This window comes from Lithobates pipiens, unplaced genomic scaffold (assembly GCF_037356315.1).
Source record: "Lithobates pipiens isolate NorthernLeopardFrog02 unplaced genomic scaffold, aLitPip1_a1.2 Scaffold_16, whole genome shotgun sequence".
Lineage (NCBI taxonomy): Eukaryota > Metazoa > Chordata > Amphibia > Anura > Ranidae > Lithobates > Lithobates pipiens.
The window spans coordinates 452122390-452143755 of NW_027507748.1; the positions used below are offsets into that span (position 1 = coordinate 452122390).

At 41.9% G+C, this 21366-nt stretch overlaps 1 protein-coding gene across 2 annotated transcripts; it reads left to right on the forward strand.

The window, feature by feature from the left end:
- The first annotated feature begins 664 nt into the window (after positions 1-664).
- Positions 665-19938, forward strand: LOC143983297 (uncharacterized). 2 transcript variants are annotated; one of them, XM_077482814.1, is made up of 8 exons: positions 665-867; positions 4601-4719; positions 6549-6609; positions 11676-11743; positions 12453-12555; positions 12769-12887; positions 16629-16774; positions 19724-19938. In XM_077482814.1, the coding sequence occupies exons 1-8, from the start codon at positions 804-806 to the stop codon at positions 19824-19826; spliced, it is 783 nt and encodes a 260-aa protein (XP_077338940.1). In that variant the 5' UTR covers positions 665-803; the 3' UTR covers positions 19827-19938. The 2 variants fall into 2 exon arrangements, with proteins under 2 accessions (XP_077338940.1, XP_077338941.1); XM_077482815.1 differs by lacking the exon at positions 665-867 and adding an exon at positions 2107-2264.
- Positions 19939-21366: the final 1428 nt, after the last annotated feature.

Here is a 21366-nt window from a genome sequence, read left to right on the forward strand (position 1 = left end):
TTTTTTTTTCCAAACTTTTCGGTCTTTTTTTATTTATAGCGCAAAAAATAAAAACCCCAGAGGTGATAAAATACCACCAAAAGAAAGCCCTATTTGTGGGGAAAAAAGGACAAAAAAATCATTTGGGTACAGTATTGCATGACTGAGTAATTGTCACTCAAAGTGTGAGAGCACCGGAAGCTGAAAATTAGTCTGGGCAGGAAGGGTGTTTAAGTGCCCAGTAGGCAAGTGGTTAAAGCTGAAATTTTGGTATGCCAATTTTTAAACAGTTGCATTGGTCCAGCTTGAACCAATGTACGTATGTATGTGCCATACTTGTGGGAAGCTGGAAATCATTGTAGTAGGCATCATTATTACACTGATCTCCATCAGCTTCCACGTCCGGCGGTGCTGAGTGGCAGCATTGTGAACAGAGGTTCAAATTTTAAAAATACCAATTATTTTGTGCAGATCACTGGACATTCTTACAATTATCATTGGATGGCTTTGAGACAAGGAAACGTGAGAGTAAAAAAGGTTTTGTAGATTCTGGGAGTTATCCCTAGGAGATATCAGATAGTCCCCTACTAGTCCCCTACTCATCCTCTACTGTGTTTTTTTTTTTTTTAGCTTCTCATGCATGGTTACATGCTGTCTGCACATCCTTTTCAAAGAGCAGCTGCTATTGGCTGAGCAGAATCCAGCTAGCATCAGTCTGCTGTTTCCACATCCCTGAAGACAATATAGACATTGCATGCCTTGTACTGTGCAGAAATCTCAGCTTTATAGAAGAATCTTCCCTTTGTTTGGTGGATTATGTAAGGATGGCTGCTGTCAGTCAATCTCAGCCTCTGCGCCAGCCGTGCCTCTACCATTCACGTAGTAAAGGTAGTGTACTGGTACAGGTCTGCATGTTGTGTACAATGCAAGGATTGCTGTGTGTGTTGTTAGCTTAGCCTCTTTGTGTCTGCAGAACAAAGCACAAAGCATTAGGCAAGTAATGTTACTAATGTCATTAGCTTTAGTAGAGAATCAGTAGGAATACATGATAACCTCTATAGATATATAAAAAAACAAAAAAAAAAAAAACACGCTTTTTATGTCATCGGTCACAATATTGTATGTCATGATATTGTATGTCATCTGCTAGTGATCACAAAAAAAAAAAAAAATATATATATTTTTTTGTTATATTATATATATATTTGTTTCTGATTAATTTCAATATAAATACATATACCGTATATATTTTTGCATCCAGTTTGTCCTCATATCTACCATGCATTAGCCATATTTAACTTTTCAAAGGAACTTACACTCTTTAAACACACACACTTGATAAGTGTCGACTAATAAATACGTTAAACCCTGGATTGCAAGCATAATTTGTACCGGAAGCATGCTTGTAATGCAAGGTACTTGTATATCAAAGCAAATTTCCCCATAAGAAATAATGGAAACTCAGATGATTCGTTCCACAACCATTTATTCATAGGTCCTTCAGTTTATAGTCCATATAAAAAGATTATAAAAATGTGATAGGTTGTGTAACCATAAAATGTCCATCCACAAATGGCAGCCTTCACAAGCAAAATCCAGCAGGAACTACAGAGTATAAAAGAGAAGAAAGGGGACTCTAAGGCCACTTTCACACTGAAGCAGCGGATCCGTTAGCAGTAAAGCGCCGCTAGTTTTAGCAGGGGGGTGGGGTGCTTTTAATATCCCAGAAGGGGTTAAAACAGGGTTAAATGCACCCACTTAGTGCTACTTTCAAGGCATTCATTTCAGTGGGCAGGGTTGGTGGGGGAGTGGTGTATACACCTCTCCCGCACCGCCCCAAAAATGTTGCTTGCAGGACTTTTTTGCCCGTCCTGCAAGGGCACCGTCCCAGCGGTCTGGCTTTCAGACTGGGGCTGCAGAAGAGGCCCTTTACAGCACTTTACAGGTGCTATTTATAGCGCGAAAACGCTTGTAAAGCACCACAGTGTGAAAGTAGCCTAAATGTAGCAATATGGTTACATTTAATAAAGGTACAAGATTTAGCAACTCACATGGTTGATGATTAAAAGAGTCACATCTAAGTATGCAGACTTCCGGGGTTAAGCTGTCTGCAATCGTGACCGGAAAGATTACCCTGCAGTAGAGTGAGCTGAAAGCGAGGCTTAAAACCACTCGTGGAGCGCAGTGTGGACATAGTCAATGGCAGTGAGGAGGACGGTCTATATGGACATCTTTTCCCCCGGATGCCTGCATACTTAGATGTGCCGGTTTTAATCATCAACCATGTGAGTTTCTAAATGTTGTACCTTCATTAAATGTAACTATAATGCTTGCATATTGCGAGTGGATTTTGAGGGCTGCCTGGGAGCTGGGGGCGAGCCGGCAGCCTGTGTGAAATGGGAATTTCTCCCAGGGATCACGGAGGAGAAGAGAGAGAGCAGGAGAGCCACCCAGGTGTTCACAGCGCAGCGTGGGGAACACAGCAATAACAGCTTTCATTTCAATAGCTGTGTTCAGATACAGCCCCTCCTCCTGGTCCCGGGACTTTGATAGACAGATCACCCGTCCAATCCCAGTGACGGGTAATCTGACAATCAAAGTTCTCCAGCCAGGGGTCGGGGCTGTATATGATGTTGCGGGCGGGAACACGGCAATTGAAATGAAAGCTGTTATCGCTGTGTTCAATGGGCTGCGCTCTGAACACCTGGGCGGCTCTCCTGTTCCTGTCCTCCCCGACACAGGTAGGCTGCATGGTGGGCACAAAACTGCATGATGGACACTGGGCACAAGGCTGCATGGTGGACACAAAGCTTCATTGGTGGGCACAAGGCTGCATTGGTGGGCAAAAGGATGCATTGGTGGGCACAAGGCTGCATGGTGGACACAGGCTGAATGGTGGGCACACGGCTGCATGGGGGGCACATGGCTGCATTGGTGGACACAAGACTGCATTGGTGGGCACTGGGCACAAGGCTGCATTGGTGGGCACAAGGCTGAATGATTGGCATAAGGCTGCATGGTGGAAACAAGGCTGCATTGGTGGGCACGAGGCTGCATTGGTGAGCACTGGGCACAATGCTGCATTGGTGGACACAAGACTGCATGGTGGGCACTGGGCACAAGGCTGCATGGTGGGCACAAGGCTGCATGGTGGACAAAAGGCTGCATTGGTGGACACAAGGCTGCATGGTGGACACAGGCAGCCTGCATTGCTGGGCATGGATACAGTCGTTGTTAACAGGGCTGCTGTTAGAAATCATGGGGCCCCGTACAGCCTACCTGACAGGGCCCCCCCCCCCCCCCCCGTGCCCTGCCAATCATTAGTGGTCGAGACATTCGGCACATGTATACTTTTATCCATGTATATGTGTGGCTGTGGGTAATGCCTCCAGTTATGATTGGCAGTGCACAGGGAGATGCTAACTGTTAAGTCTTGATTACTTTTGTGTTTTGGGTGGGGGGAGGCAGTAAAATATGCAGCTGAGCCACATTTTTACCATCCCCCAACCACTCCCCCTTATGCAGCAAAGGCACTACTTCTGTAGTACACCTGCAGGGTGTTTTACACAACATCCCGTCACTACTGCAGCACTATGGCAGTAGTGTCTTTGCAGCATAAAGGGGGAGTGGTTGGAAGATGGTAAAACTGTGGCTGAGCTGCACATTTTTACTGCCCCCCCCCCAAACACAAACGTAAACAAGACCTAACAGCATCTCGCTGTGCTTATGTGATTATCATCATTATGATGATGATCACACGGTACAGATGTTGTATGCCTCTCTGTTTCTGTACTGTACCTTCCAGAAAACGTGAGCCTGCCCGTTCATCGGGATCCTTATGCTGCCTGCGCTGTCAACCACATCTCTCTCGTCTCCCGCTCAGATACAGCCCGTCCTCTGCCCTCCTCGGTTACTAAGGGAGGAAAGGAGAATCACTCCGCCAGAGATCGGCTGTCATCAGCCGCGGCCAGCAGGAACTTTAAAAAAGTGCGGCGCTGGCTTTAGACGCCTGCACCCGAAATTGAAAAAATAGTCCCTCTCTGCTAATACCTCCTGGACCCCTCTGCTGTACTGATGGGGCCCAGGTAAAATAGATTTATGCTACAGCAAGCCTAGGAGCATTATCAATGCTTTCACCTGGGCAAAGTGCTTTTACCAAAGCTGAAGAACAAAGTTGTCTGGGCCCCCCTGCTGGCCGGGCCCGGTACAGTAGGGCTGGCTGTACTGCCCTATCAGCGGCCCTGGTTGTTAATTATTTTTATAACTTAATTCTGTATAATACATTTAAGTGTCATTTCATGAGATAATTTATGAGGGCGTGTTTAGGGCGGAATTAGGGATGGGGTGGGTCAACTGGTGGCGAGTAAGCCTTGGGGCCTGGCTAGTAGTTCAGGACTTTAAATTTTGAGCTCTGATAATGCTACACTTAGAGGCGCCTCTCTACTCTTCAATACTCAATTGTGACATGACGCTACTTTGTATATCAAAGCATCGCTTGTATGTCAAGTCAAAATTTATTAAAAAATGTTTCTTGTCTTGCAAAACGCTCTTAAACAAAGTTACTCTCAAACCAAGGTTTTACTGTATCTGTTTTTATTGGCATCTTTTGCTTATTTCATAGTAACCGTCAATGTGAAGAAACCTTTGTGGCCAATACAAATGAGCTGTAAGCAGGTAGCTCTGGAGATGTTTTCATTATCTTCACAGCTTGATATTGTCATCCGAGGTGAAGTAGAGCAGGTGAGTTATGTCTGATTTAATATCTAACGCCTATAGGAAAAAAAGATGACTGTTTTAATGAGTGGACTTATTCAGACTTACAGTATTTTATCATGCATAGTTAAATGGCTGTGATAGGTAGAGAAGCCCACAGTTATGGTTCTAAGCTTATCCATTAGACCAGAAATTCTCAACCATGGTTCCACAGAACCATAGAGTTCTTCCAGAGTTTTCTAGAAGTTTTCTAGAAGTTCCTTAATCACTTCAGCCCCGGAAGATTTTACCCCCTTCCTGACCAGAGCACTTTTTGCGATTCAGCGTCGCTTTAACTGACAATTGTCCGGACGCGTGACGTTGTACGCAAACAAAATCAACGTCTTTTTTTGCCCACAAGTAGAGCTTTCTTTTGGTGGTATTTGATCACCTCTGCAGTTTTTATTTTTTGTGCTATGAACAAAAAAGAGCGACAATTTTGAAAAAAAAACACATTTTTTTTACTTTTTGCTATACGGTAATAAATATCCCCAAAAATATATATAAATGAAACATTTAACATTTAAACAAAATTTTTTTCCTCAGTTTAGGCTGATATATATTCTTCTACATATTTTTGGTAAAAAAAATCGCAATAAGCATATATAGATTGGTTTGCACAAAAGTTATAGCGTCTAAAAAATAGGGAATAGTTTTATAGCATTTTAATTATTATTTTATTTTTTTACTAGTAATGGCGAAGATCTTCGATTTTTATTGTGACTTCCACATTATGGCAGACACATCAGACAATTTTGACATGTTTTTGGGACTGCCTGCTATCCCGACCCTACGAGCTGACGTATAGCTACGACGACTCGCGCAGGGGAGCCAACCTGCTGCAGTATAACTGTGGCGGTTGGTTGGGAAGTGGTTAAAGCGTAACAAAACTCCCCTTTCAGCCAACAATGCGGTATCCCAAAGCTCCCTGCCCAGCTGCTGATCCAGAAGCGGACGACTTTTGGATCTCGATCACCGGCCACTGTCTTTGACTGGGTGGTCAGGAAAGGGGGTGGGGACGAGCCCTCCTGAGCCGTACCAGGCCACGTGCCCTCAACATGGGGGGGTGCTTTAGGGAAGGGGGGGAGTCCGCCGTATAGTCTGATCGTGTGTATGCAGCATAAGAGTTTATTTTTTTTAATAACAAACATATCATACTTACCTCCACTGTGCAGCTTGTTTTGCACAGAGTGGCCCGAACCTGCTCATCTGGGGACCCCCGGTGGCTCTCGCAGCTCCTACCCACATCAGATAACCCCCTAGGAGAAGCGCTCTCCTGAAGGGGTTACCTTGCTGGTGCGCTCCTGTATCCAGCATTCGGCGTCCATGACTGCTGAATGTATGACTCGGCCCCGCCCCCCGGCGCCCACGTCATTGGATTTGATTGACAGCAGCGGGAGCCTATGGCTGCGCTGCTATCAATCTATCCAATCAAGAGCCGAGAACCCTGGGTAGAGAGACAGTGCTTCCCCGTCGGATCAAGTTCCAGGGCTCAGGTAAGTGAACGGGGGGGGGGGGGCTGGGAGGCCGGTCACTGCCAGGTGTTTTTTCACCTTAATGCATGGGACACATTAAGGTGAAAAAACACGATGGTTTACAACCCCTTTAACAGCCACAATTTGGGTTACTAAATACAGTATAACTAGAAAAATGACAAGTCATAAAGCAAACAAAAGAAAAGATTAGTTGGTTTAACATCCTAGTAATAAATATTTCTTTACACAAATCATAACCTTTTTCAAAACAAATTAATGAACTAGATGGTATAGAAACATTTAATTTCTAGATAAGGTAACACTGCATATTTTTCTAACCAGCTTCAAGAGCAAGTTGCAGATGATGTAAGCTTTGAAGAATCTGACATATTTCGCACACTGGGTGAGTTTATATTTACAAATCAGATACTTTTATGAAAGGCTTGTAATTAACAACAGAAAGGGTAAGGTTTCTTGGACCCGCTGACTTTTTTTTTTTTTTTTACACCTGTAAGGAAAAAGGCATAATGAGCTAGTATGCACCGCATACTAGCTCATTATGAAATTCTTACCTTAGAACGAGGCGCCGGCATCTCACTTGATCCACGCCGAGGGATCTGACATGTGCCCTCGGCGTGTCTTCCGGGTATTGCGGCTCCGGCCACTCACATGTCATCACTCCCACGAATGCGTGCGGGAGTTTTCTTCCTGGCAGGGTCTGGCGTCTGCCAGACTTTCAGCTGAGAATCCCTGATGCGCATGTGCCGCTGAAGTCAGCGGCTCATTGTGAGAGGAATATCTCCTAAACCGTACATGTTTAGGAGATATTCATTTTACCTACAGGTAAGCCTTATTATAGGCTTACCTGTAGGTCAAAGGTAAACATTTGGCTATACAACCGCTTGAAGCAACAGTTCCGGAGTCAGGTGTATCTCTGATCAAGCTACAAGTAATAAGGAACATTTCAAGACTTGTTGTTACCTTAGGCTAGCCATACACTATACAATTTTCTTGTACAGTTTTCTTTTAGATTTACCAAAACCATATAATGTGAGGTCAAACCTAAACACTTTCAATGTGTGTGCAATTAGGAAGGCCCTTGTACTACATAGTTGAAGGAAAATCTAAAGGAAATTGAATAAGAAAATTGTATAATGTATGGCCAGCTTAACACATATCCCAATATATAGGACCACTGTAAGAAAAAGAATGTGCCTACAATGCATGTACTGTCAGCTTAGCTTGTCCACACGTGACCTTGTATGTAGGGGTTCCCTTCAGGCAGATAATAAATGCTTCTTATTATTGGAAGTGTTTTTTATTGGACACAAAAGTTTTTCAGCATGTGAGAAAATCAACTGTTACCTTTTCTATATAGAAAAGGGAATGACTATTTAAAGCAACACTAAGACCTCATGCACACTGGGGCTATTGTAAACACTGTTAGGTGCATTTAGACACATCACACACTTGGGCTTTTACTCATTACATTGGCCAGAATATTAATTTATTTTGGCCCGTGAAATGGAGTGCGAAGTGCATCTAGCGATTAGGTGCGTTTAGATGCACATAAGGTGTTTTTTGGCCAAAACGTGTCTGTCTTGAACGCACAAGTGATGTGTTTTTTTCCTGCCTCTAAACACCTCTGCCACTAAACTCCTGTAAATGCCTATGTGTGCATGAACGCATAGGCTACACATGGAGGGCCATTTAGAGCAGGGGTCTCAAACTGGCAGCCCTCCAGCTGTTTCAAAACTACAAGTCCCATCATACCTCTGCCTGTAGAAGTCATGCTTGTAGCTATCAGCCTTGCAATGCCTCATGGGACTTGTAGTTTGGCAACAGTTGGAGGGCCCTCAGTTTGAGACCCCTGATTTAGAGGCATAAAAAAAAAAAAAAAGTCAAACTCCTTTTTAAACCGTTTTTTGGAGCTCAAGTGTGCATGAGGGCTAAAGAATATCCCCAATCTCCAAATGTAATTCATACACAACCACTACTTAAAGTGATTCTAAAGGCAGAAGTTTTTTTTTACCTTAATGCAATCTATACATTAGGTTAAAAAACCTTCTGGGTGCAGCCCCCTATTATACTTACCTAAACACCATCTCGATACAAATTTGCATGAGAGCAGCTGCTCTCCTGGGTCTCTCTCTCCTTATTGGCTCACACTGCAGTGGGATCCATTAGCTCCTGCTGCTGTGAATCACAGCTATTGAGCTAATGAGGAGCGATCGCACAGGGAGGAGGGTGAAGCTTTGCTCTGTGTGTGAATGGACAATGTGTATTTACAGGAGCGTGGCTCAGTAATGAGCCTGCTTGAGTGTCCCCATAGCAGGACCCTTGCTAATAACCACTTTAGGACCGGGCCTCTTTTTTAGATGTGGTGTTTACAAGTTAAAACTTTTTTTGCTAGGAAATTACTTAGAACAATCAAAAACATTATACATTTTAATAAAATGGCGGTCGTTGCAATACTTTCTGTCACACCATATTTGTGCAGCAGTCTTACAAGCGCACCTTTTTTTTTCGAAAAATTTTTAAATTAAAAAATAAGACAACAGTAAAGTTAGCCCCAATTTTTTTTTATATTATGAAAGATAATGTTATGTCAAGTAAATTGATACCCAACATGTCACGCTTGTGCACCTGCTCGTGGAATGACGACAAACTTTTACCCTTAAAAATCTCCATAGGCGACATTTAAAAAATTCTATCGGTTGCATGTTTTGCGCTATAGAGAAGGTCTAGGGCGAACATTATTGCTCTCGCGCTACCGATCGCGGCAATACCTCACATGTGTGGTTTGAACATTGTTTTCATATACGGGCGCTACTCAAGTATGCATTCACTTCTGTACGCGAGCTCGGCGGGACGGAGCACGTTTAAAAAAAAAGAAAAATTCTTATTTATTTTACCTTTTACTATTTATTTTTACACTGTTTTAAAAAAAAAAAAAATCACTTTTATTCCTATTACAAGGAATATAAAAATCCCTTGTAATAGAAAAAAGCATGACAGGACCTCTTAAATATGAGATCTGGGGTCAAAAAGACCTCAGATCTCATATTTACACTAAAATGCAATAAGAAAAAAAAATTGTAATTTAAAAAGATAAAAAAACAAATAAAAATGGCCCTTTAAGAGCTATGGGCGGAAGTGACGTTATGACGCAGAGACCACTTTTATCTTGTAACGGACCGCTGGCCGAACACGGGGATACCGGGGTTTGGCAGCTGGCTGCTGCAATAACAACAATATCCGTCCCCAAAGTAGGGATTTACATTGGCGTGCAGCGGCCCGGAAATGGTTAAGGGCACTTGGCAGGAGGGAGGAGCCAGGACCACCAGCGGGGACCTAAAAAGAAGAGGATCGGGCTGCTCTTTGCAAAACCATTGCACAGAGCAGGTAGGTATGGGTTTACAGGTAAGCCTTATTATAAGCTTACCTGTAGATACTGATGAAAAAGCAGACTTTACTACTGTGTTAATTCTGGAAAGATATGTGCCAAGTTTCAGAAGCAAATACATATTGATATTTGTGATTGTAAGAGAATGTTTGCTACACACAGGTGAATTACTTGGAATAAACATGTGTGATTGGTGTTCAGCTTCTTGGCAATGGATGTTTTTTTTCCAAATATTACCTTTTTTTTGAGTTATTAAAAATAATGTAATTGATTTAAAAAAAGTTACGTACATGGAATAACCATATTGTTCAAATGCCCAGCTGGTTGATGAACTCTGTATTTCAGTGGTTGTATGCCCGACCAAAAAAACCTGTAAGGCAAAGGCATAATGAGCTAGTTTGCATCACATACTAGCTCATTATGAAATACTTACCTTAGATCAAAGCCCGCGTACTGCCTCCCAGTCACCGCTGAGGGAGCTGACATGTTCCCTCTGCGTTTCTTCCGTGTTCGCGGCTCCGGCACTTTGAGTGGCCGGAGCCACGATGATGGAACTCCCACGCATGTGAGGGAGTCCTCAGTTCCGGCAAGAAGCTCTGATTTTCCCGTAGTATCCGCTGGACCGTCAGAGCACATGCGCCGCTGACGTCAGTGGCTGCATGCAAGGTGAATATCTCCTAAACGGTGCACATTTAGGAGATAATTATTTTACCTACAGGTAAGCTTTATTATAGGCTTACCTGTAGGTAAAAATCACAAAGCAGGGTATACAACCGCTTTAAAGAGGAGTTCCAGCCATTTTTGTGTTTATTAAAAGTCACCAGCTACAAAAAGTGTAGCTGCTGACTTTTAATAAAGACACTCACCTGTCCCACAATCCAGTGATGTGGCCACCCAAACCCTCGGCTCTCTCCCTCATCTCTCCCTGGCACCAGCATTGCAAGTGTGGGCATCTGACTGTGACAGTTTGTGGTTGAGCAATCTTCTGGAATCTGTGACGTGTCCCTGCAGATTGCAGGGAGGAAAGGGGAGAGTGGAACTTCCACTCAAGCCGCCGCCTAGGTGGCCCGAGCCAAAGTGGGAGCAGGTACCTGTCAAAACTAGGTATCCCGACCAAAAAAACAAACAAAAACATGCCAAATGTGGCATAGAAGGGGAGTGTTTAAAGTGGAACTTCCACTTTTGAGTGGAGCTCTGCTTTAACATACAGTTCAATCGTAATAACATAGTCAGAAAGTAGCGATGTCTGTAAGGGGGTCTATCCGACGCGTTTCAACTAAACAGTCGTCCTCTGTTTAGTTGAAATGCGTCGGGTGGACCCCCTTACAGACATCGCTACTTTCTGACTATGTTATTACGATTGAACCAAATGTGAGTGTAATTTTATTATTATTTTTTAATAAATTGGATGTTAAAACGGTATCATGCTATGCTAGTTTTCTACTTCCATGGTCTTTGATACCTGAGCCCCCTATTTTCATGGGATGAGCACTATAGAAGGATCGCTATGGATGATTTCATGACCTGAAGACTTGCGGAAGATTACATACTAGATGTATGATTATCTGGTTTGCTAACCTACAGGCCCATATGACTCGAAAGGCGTAAGCCTTCCTCTGAGTCCACGTCATTTGGTAAACCTCCTCTCCCCTTCTTTATCACGGTGGTGGTGGTATTATTCTACACATCAGAAGTTGAATTTCACCTTTTTTCACGTCACCTCAAGTTTGGAATTGTGATTGATATTACACATTTCAAGGACTGTTAGATGTTCACTTGATGGACTGTATATGTTAAATTAATTTTATTTACTTTAACCTTTTGTGTGCATGAGGTTCATGCACTCTTCCACCTGGGAGTAAGATCTCTTGATATACAACGGAATTTACACATATTTTCTTTTTTTTGAAGTGTATGTAATTTTCTTTGCTTGAATTAGTGCCTTACTGGTTCATGTGGTTTGTTGCCACCTAAGCGCTACACTTTTTTGTTTTAATTTCTGTTTTTTGAATGTACAAACTAAATATATTATAAATGATTAATCCTTGTTTGCTAATTTTTAGGTTCAGAACTTCTTGAAAGAATGAAAGAGTGTTTGACCCACTTACCTGAACCAACACCGTGTCTAGAGGTAATGCTTAACTGAATAGACTAAAAATAAATGTGTCTGACTGAACACTAATATTGCTACTTATATCATTGCTGGTTGTTTCTCTGACTGTAGTAGTACAAAAAAAAAAAAAAAAAAACAACTGCCCTGTGTATTAAATTCCTGAAAACATTTCAGAATTAAAATGTAATGGTGTTTATTATCTCAAGAAAATAAGCATTCAGAGTCTAAAGTTGGCCATAGACAGATCAAAATTCATCCAATTCACCAGGAATCTGACAAATTTTGATGAATCTATGGACAGGCTGGTTGTACTGAAGTTTATCTATCGATTGACTTCAGTACAACCAGCCTGTCAGGTTGTTTTCATATGATCACTGCTGGTGGCATAATGTATTCCCCCTTTAAGACTTACTGTGTTGATAGGGAAATCACGCAACTCATGGTTGAAGGAGAGAAAATTGCATTGCCTAAAGCCTCGTACACACAATCCGATTTTTGGCAGGGAATTATGTGATGACAGACTGTTGGCCTAAAATAAGAAATTTGGGTATGCAGTCCACCAACAAACTTAAACCTAATGCTTCCAGCAGAAGGCACATTACTATGCATGATGTATTTTTCACATAGTATCCTTTTAATACTAATATTATAAAAAGTAATAATAAAAATTATATTTCTTTTCATTTCAATAACATAAAGTTAATGTCCACATCTCCTTCTACTGCAGGAATATCTGGACACTTCAGGTTTATCGCTCCTTTTTCCAAGGGTGGAAATATACATCATATATGAAAGGCCTGTTGATATTTTGGAGAGACCTCCAATGGATGGTGAGATGCAGTAGAACAGAACATGAATTTCTTTGTTCAAAATATTTCAAATAGACATCTAATTTCCAAAATAACAATATAGCATCAGAATAGTATCATTACACATAAATATTTCATCATTGACTTGTCCCTGGATCATATGGGTTGTATTTTTATGTCACTAAACTGTCTGGACTTTTCTTATTGCCTCTAATTCTGTTTTTACTCACACAGATTACTTTGCTCATATAGGAAAACTTAATCAGCTTCTGGTTTTGAGCCAACAACTGGAAGATGATGTAAAGCATCTAGGAAGCCATAAATATGTAGCCCATCAGTTGTCAGTGCTCTATGTAAGTAGCTTAACATGCCTAGTGCCATTTAACTCCCACCTTAGATTTGTTGCCCCGTTTTGAAATCTGGGTTAGTATGACTGAATGCATTTAGGGGTATACTTAAAGGTTAACTCCACATTTGTGGAAAAGAATATAGCAAATATAAAAATAATAATATTGCTTATTAGACATGTGAAGAGTAAAATGTTTTGTTTCGGAATTTCGTTTTCGTCCGAAAAATGTATTTATTTAGTTACTCCCGAAATTCGTTTTTATTTATTTTGTTTTTCGTTCAAAAATTGCATTCGTCTGAAAATCCACATGAATTACGGTCGAATCTGTCTTTGAAGGCTTATGGTGTTTGTCGAATGTATAAAGAAGATTTGACGGAGCTAGTATATAGCATACTTCGTGTGAACTTTAGAACCATATTAAAGTCTATGGGACTCCAACGTTCAAAATCTAAAGTACTCATTTTAAAGGCTAATATGCAAGTTACTGTCCTAAAAAGTGTTTGGGGACCTGGGTCCTGCCCCAGGAGACATGTATCAATGCAAAAAAAAGTTGTGACCCCTCAAAACACCTTGTCCCCATGTTGATGTGAAGAAGGGTCTCATCCCCACAACCCTGGCCGGTGGTTGTGGGGGTCTGCGGGCGGGGGGCTTATCAGAATCTGGAAGCCCCCTTTAACAAGGGGACCCCCAGATCCCGCCTCCCCCTGTTTGAAATGGTAAGGGGGTACAAAAGTACCCCTACCATTTCACAAAGAAAGTGTAAAAAAATTGTTAAATAAGACAAACACACTTTTGAAAAATTCCTTTATTAAAAATAAAAAAATGATTCCAGCGGTGGTAATCCACTCTTGCTATTCAGTGACGGATGATATCTCTCCAGCGATGGTTGATCTGATCCAGCGCAGCGAATCCATCCATCTTCTGTCTCCACGGCGGAGACACTGCGGGGATCCCGGCGGCCTAACGTTTGTTATATGGGGAGGGCGGGGCCACCCGTCACCTGACCCCGCCCCCTCTGACGCAAGGGGAAACCCGGGGTTGTTAAAGGGGGCTTCCAGATTCTGATAAGCTCCCCGCCCGCAGACCCCCACAACCACCGGCCAGGGTTGTGGGGATGAGGCCCTTCTCCACATCAACATGGGGACAAGGTGCTTTGAGGGGTCACAGACCCCCAAAGCATCCTCCCAATGTTGAGGGCATGTGGCCTGGTACGGTTCAGGAGGGAGGGGGGGCGCTCTCTCGCCCCCCCCCTTCTTTTCCTGCAGCCTGTCAGGTTGCATGCTCAGATAAAGGGGCTGGTATGGATTTTTAGGGGGACCCCCACGTCAATTTTTTTTTAAATTTGACGCGGGGTTCCCCTTAATTCAGGTCTGGTATGGATATTTAGGGGAAACCCCACGTCAATTTTTTTTTTTTGACGCAGGGTTCCCCTTAATATCCATACCAGACCTGAAGGACCTGGTAATTGAATTTGGGGGACCCCCACGCTTTTTTATTTATTTATTTATTTATTTATTTTATCAATGACTTTCAATGAGTGTTCTCTGTATTACGGAGCCGACAATTCATAATAGCTGCGAGTGATTTTAAAGGACTTTTTTTTCCTGCATAAATGACACTTTGTGCAGGAACAGTTCTAAGCACCAGAAACATGCGCCCTTCACAGCCATACTATACACACCCCCCAACTATGAAGTTTAAAGGAATATTACACTTTTATTATTTCACTTTAACCATTATTAAAATCACTGCTTCCGAAAAAACTGCAGTTTTTAAAACTTTTTTTTGCATTGATAAATGTCTCCTGGGGCAGGACCCAGGTCCCCAAACACTTTTTAGAACAGTAACTTACAGAATCTTTTCTCTCTGTCTAATAATTTCTCTATATAATCTTGGACTAATAGAGGTAAGGTTAGGCACATTCGACCACAGGTTCTATAGACACAGATTGTTATTGTCAGAGTCACGTCGAATCTCCTATTCTATATCGAACTGTTGTAACAAGGAAAACGAAAATAAAGCATTTATTTATGTCGGATCTTTCGTTTTTTGGATTCTGTGCTTTCGTTATCGTTTGTCAAAGCGAAAACAAAAATACCTGAAATTCGGACGAAAATGCATTCGGACGAAAACTAATGCACATGTCTATTGCTTATCCCTTTCATGCCTAAGCATAATTCTGACATTTGTTGCTTAAAAGTTAAAATCCATATTTTTTGCTAAAAACAGGGCAGTGAAGCCGCAATGCTTCACTTCCTGATTCCCTGACAGAGGATAGCGACAGGAGCAGCTGAGAGACGAGCGATTGCTCGTCATCTGCTGCAGACATCGCGGGCACCCAGGACAGGTAAGTATCCATTTATTAAAAGTCAGCAGCTGCAGTATTTATAGCTGCTGACTTTTAATATTTGTTTTAAAGATGGCCATCCTCTTTAATGCATATTAATTTACTTTTGAAAAGCATGATGATTTAAGCAGGCTTTTTTTCAGCTGGAACTTGGTGGAACTCAGTTCCACCACCTCTGGCTCAGGCTCTCTGCTCCCTGCTCACCACTATCGCTTGTAAACACAGAAGTTCGGCTTCTGTGTTTACCAGTGATGGTTTGTCTCCTAACAGCTCCCACAGATCTGATCTCCTGAGCAGGATGGTAACAAGGGAGATGCAGGTGCCTGGGGTGCATTTAGGATGCCAACACCCCCACTAGATGATCTGCAAGTGAGAGAGGAGGAGTCACCTACAGTGTGCGGGGAGGTATTAGTGCCTGCTGGGTGCTCCAGTTTAATACAGCAACAGAAGTAAGTTATGTGGAAGATGGTGGATCTTTTTAGGGGGAGGGGGGGAGTGGGTGAAGTGAGGGGGGAGTTGCATGCAGAGGTCAGAGCTGAAGAGGGGTGAAAGTGACATGTGGATGGGGGATGCAGAGGTAGGCAGCTGTGCACGAAGCCTAAACTCTACACTATGTGCGTCCCTAAACTCTGTACTATGTACCAAGCGCACCCGGAACTCTGCATGTAGTGCATCCCTAAACTTTGTACTATGTACCAAGTGCACCCCAAACCTCTGCACACAGCAAACCCCTTAACTCTGTACTATGTACCAAGCGCACCCCAGAACTCTGCATGTAGTGCATCTCTAAACTTTGTACTAGGTACCAAGTGCACCCCGGAACTCTGTACATATCGAACCCCTAAACTCAGTACTATGTACTAAACGCACCCCAGAACTCTGCACGTAACGCACCCCTGGAGGCAGGGGGTTGTGATCGAGTTCCTGCACTTATTTTCTGAGAAAAAAAGCCCGGAGTACTATTAATATGAATAGAACCATCATCTTCATGTTTTAGTATTTTGTGCTTTGGAAAAATTAAAAGCAACTAAAATAAGTTTTGTATGAAAATGTAAATTACGTAGGAATGAAAGGTAATGTATATAAACTGCATTCTTTTCAATATAAAAAATGGTTGTAAGAAATTATTAATAAACGCAAGAATGTTATTTTCTTTATATATGCAGTGGGTTTAGTTCTGCCTTGATGCCTCTCTACCTGTCAGCCATCCCCTGCCCTCCTGCTGTTTATGAATGTCACCTCCCAACATTATTGTCCTCCATCTGTGGAAGAGATACAGGATCATAGACTACTCAAATGGTGTTTTGCAACATAATAGAAGTTTGTAAGTCTGTTGTCTAGCAGTCTCTTGATACATTGCATCAGTCATAGAATATTGTTTTCTATTCTCTTTCCTAGAAAGTACTCAGTTATTTTAATGGGTGTCTCTATCTAGACGTTTTAAAGAGAGACATTGAAACAAACTTTAAGTCTGTGAAGACTGCACTTTCTACATTTGATGGGTCAAGACAAGAGCCACTTTTACCAGCATATTTGCAAACGTGGTAAGGGTGTAAACTAACCATTATGAGTTATGCACATCTTATATTTGAACAGGTTCTCGCATTAAACATAAACCTTTTAAGACAAACAAAAATGTTTCATAGTTTCATGGTTAGTAAGGTTGAATAAAGACACCAGTCCATCCAGTTCAACCTGAGTGAGTGTTGTATTACTATAGTCGGCAACACTCATTCAGCTATAGGTATGAAAAATTCAGGTCTTCAGTCCATGACTTTCTGTATAATTGGTTTACACTAACACAGACATATGATATAAAGGAAATAGGGTTGCCACCTTTTTCAAGTGGCTGTAAACCCTTACAGACCACTTTTTGCTACAGGTCTACAGGCCTATAATAAGGCTTACCTGTAGCTACCCAGGATATCTCCTAAACCTGCACGGTTTAGGAGATATCCTCTGTATTTGCATGTGCCAACGTCATTGGCACATGCACACTGACACAAACTGAAGCAACAGCGCGTATGTGCCGTTGCTTCAGTGAGAGTTACCGCGCGGGGAGTGATGTTGCCGGCCGGTGCTATGTATGGGCCCCACAGCGAGGGCTTCGATATCAGGTGAGTATTACATAATGAGCTAGTATGCTATGCATACTAGCTCATTATGCCTTTGTCTTGCAGGTGTTAGTTTTTTGTTTGTTTGTTTTTTAAGTGGGTTTCCACCACTTTCAGCCCCGGAAGGATTTACCCCCTTAATGAACAGGCCATTTTTTGCGATACGGCACTGTATTACTTTAACTGACAATTGCGCGATCGTGTGACGTTGTCCCCCCCCCCCCCCCCACAAATAGAGCTTTATTTTGGTGGTATTTGATCACCTCTGCGGTTTTTATTTTTTGTGCTATAAACAAAAAAAGACCGCCAATTTGGGAAAAATAAATTTCTTTTACTTTCTGCTATAATACAGATCCAAAAATATATATATATATATATATATATATATATATACATATATATAAATTAAATTATTCATCAGTTTAGGCCAATATCTATTCTTCTACATATATTTGGTAAATAAAATCTCAATAACCGTATATTGATTTGTTTGCACAAAAGTTATAGTGTCTACAAAATAGGGAATAGATTTATGGCATTTTTATTGTTTTTGTTTTTTTACTAGTAATGGCGGTGATCAGAGATTTGTAGAGTGATTGCGGCGGACAGATCAGACACCTAACTGACGTTTTTGACACTTTTGTTGAAACCAGTGACATTACAGTGATCGGTGCTAAAAATATGCACTGACGTCGTACTAATGACACTGGCTTAACAAAGCGTTAAGTGTGTTCACTGTTTGTGTTTCATAACTGGACTGTGTGACCCAGGCCCTTTAGGTCTGGTCTGACTGGAACCCCACTTCCCACCAAACAATGTGTGGGGTCCCCTCCAAAGGTTAAACCCAGGCCCTTTAGGTCTGGTATGACTTTTAGGGGAAACCCCACAAAAAATGTGAGAGGTCCCTCCCAAAAAAGACATATCACACCTTTCAGGTCTGGTATAACTTTTAAGGGAAACAACCAAAAAATGTGTGGGGTCCCCCCCAAAAGCCTTACCAGACCCTTAATCTGAGCATGGAATTCTGTGTTATGTCCCTGAACGAGTACCCCTTGGTACAGTGTCCAGCTGATGCAAACATAGATTATCGTAGATCTTGAAAGGCTGCTAGCAGTGGGGATAGATGCTGCACCTGTGCCTCCCAGATGCACAAGGGCATAAGCACTAATGTACGTGAAGCCTAAAGCCTCATACACACAATCAGATTTTTGGATGGCCAAACGTCTGTTTTTTGTGGCATGCTAGTCTCATGTCGAAAGTGAAGAGGTTACTCACAATAAGAAAATTTTCTTATGACAGAATACAACTTCAGAAGTGATGTAATGTGTTGAATAGTTTTGTATGTATTCTTTCATTTCTGAGCATGCGTAGTCCGGCTCTTATGATTTTTTTGTACGAAAACCGTACTAAACGAAAATCGGATGTTGAGTTCACATCCGATGAAAATTTTATAGTCTGCACATTCGGCGTTGGTCTGACAAAAAAGCGAAATCGGATGTTGAAAGAGCGAAATCGGCTGTTGAAAGCACTGTACGAAAATCGTCAACCGACAGCTCGTCATACAAATTTTTCCATCTGATTTTCGTATTGTGTGTACGGGCCTTTAGGCTAGAGGTGGGTGTCTGTCCATTCTCCCTCCACCTGCGCCATAGACTCATGCAAGATTGTGCACAATGGTCAGAACAGACCGTGATCTGATGTCTGTAGCTAGCTTTAGTTTACCTACCAGCAGTTATGTCATATACATGATTATTGTAATGCCATGTACACATGACTGGACTTTCTGGCAGATTAGGCCCAATGGTCTTCCCGACGAACTTTCGGCATAGTTCCAACAGACTTTCCAAACTAACGGACTTGGCACACACAAGCACACCAAAGTCCGACACATTCTAATGTGATGACATATGACCGGACTAGAATAAGGAAGTTCAGAGCCAGTAGCCAATAACTGCCCTAGCGTCGGTTTTCGTCCCTCGGACTAGCATCCACACGAATGGATTTTTCGACTGGACTCGAGTTCGTTGGAAAGATTTGAAACATGTTTTAAATCTAAAGTCCGTCTGATTTTTAGACAGCAAAGGTCCGATGAAGCCCATACATGATCGAATTGTCTGGCGGATTCGTTCCGTCTGACCTTTGCTGTCGAAAAGTTTGGTCGTGTGTACACGGCATTACACTTACCTCTACAGTAAAATACTGTAACTCAGGTGTCAGTGCCTAGAATTCACAGACTTTACAGTTTTCTTAAATCATTTCTAACTATAAAGATGGCTTGATTTAGGCCATAAATGCATCATTGTTAAATTATCATTGTTATACTGCACTTAGTTTGATGGGGGGGTGATCAGAATTTGATGTATGTGTTTTTATTTACAGGTTGCTGGGCTTAACACAGACAATTATCACGACAGTTTCGTTACTCCCAGAGGAATTAACCAGTGAAATAATGCCAGTTCTGGCTTACTCTTTGTCATACTGATGAGTACACTGACTGGAAACCTCCTTAATATTAACGTCATGCTGCCAGATAACAATAAAATGTTTGTTAATGTTGTAATTTTAACTTGCAGTATCATGTTATTCTTTAAAAATGTTATATTCAAGACTATATATGCTAAATATAGTATCCCTTCACAGGGTTTAGAGGCAAGGAATGATCAATATTGGGGTTGATTTACTTAAGGTGTAGAGTGAAAAATGTGGTGTAACTGTGCATGGTAGCCAATCAGCTTCTAACTTCAGCTTACTCAATTAAGGTTTGACAAATGAACCTTGAAGCTGATTGGTTTCTATGCAGAGTTGCACCAGATTTTATGCTCTATAGCAGTGATGGCGAACCTTGGCACTCCAGATGTTTTGGAACTACAATTCCCAGGATACTCATCTACACTGCAGAGTGCATGAGCATCATGGGAAATGTAGTTCCAAAACATCTGGGGTGCCAAGGTTAGCCATCACTGCTCTATAGATTTAATAAATCAACCCCGTTGTGTCATGTTCGAGATTTCATAATTTGCTACGTCATGAATGTTAATTCTCCATTACAAACGCTAGTTTACAAGACCGACTGCTTCTGGCTCATCCTTGCTTCCGAGCACGCGTGTTTGTACTTTGGACTTTTGTCCAAGAGACTTGTGTACACACGATCGGAAAATCTGACAACACACATTTGTTGGTGAAAATTTTGAAGATATGCTAGCCAACATTTGTTGGCAGAAAATGCGACAACAATTGTCCAATGAAGCATACACATGGTCAGATTTTCCACCAACAGCCTTACATCGAACATTTCCCATCGGAAAATCCAATCGTGTGTACTGTCTGAGAGAAAAATGTGATGGATCAGAGCTAGCAGAATTTCCTTCATAAAAAGTACACGCCTAAAATACTTGCATTTAGACACATACAATTCTTCTAATTACTTTATGCATTTATACGTAATTTGTGGACGCAGTTGGGTGTACAGTCCTGTTAATTACCATAGTGCTGGGTCTGGACACATACAAAATTATACAACATGCACAGTCGTCAGCATTAGTGCACACAATAATTATCATCAGTACATGTGGAAACAGCTTAAGCCTAGGTTCACATTGATGTGATTTGGCTATCACCAGCAATGGCACCCGCATAATCGGTTCCACGTCGACTTTGCGCCACCACAATGATTCCCAAAAGTAGTTTCTGTACTACTTTTTGGTGACTTTGGGTGCAATTTCAATAGACATCTGTGCAGAAACTGAACTCAGCTGAACTCGCACAATTTCAATCCCGTTGTCAGTGAGAACCTAGGCTGATTCCGGTTTTGGGCTGTGCATAGTGATGTCACATTGCCCTGTCCATTTTTAGGGACGGGGCCACATGACGTCACCACGCACAGCTGGCAAATCGAAGTTAGCTGTTTTCACATGTACTGATGCTGATGATTCTCCTTAAAGGGGTAGCACATGTATTAAAGGAGCGATTACTCTGTGCACTGGATTTAGTACACTTTACTTGTGAGTGTTTTATAAGCTGTT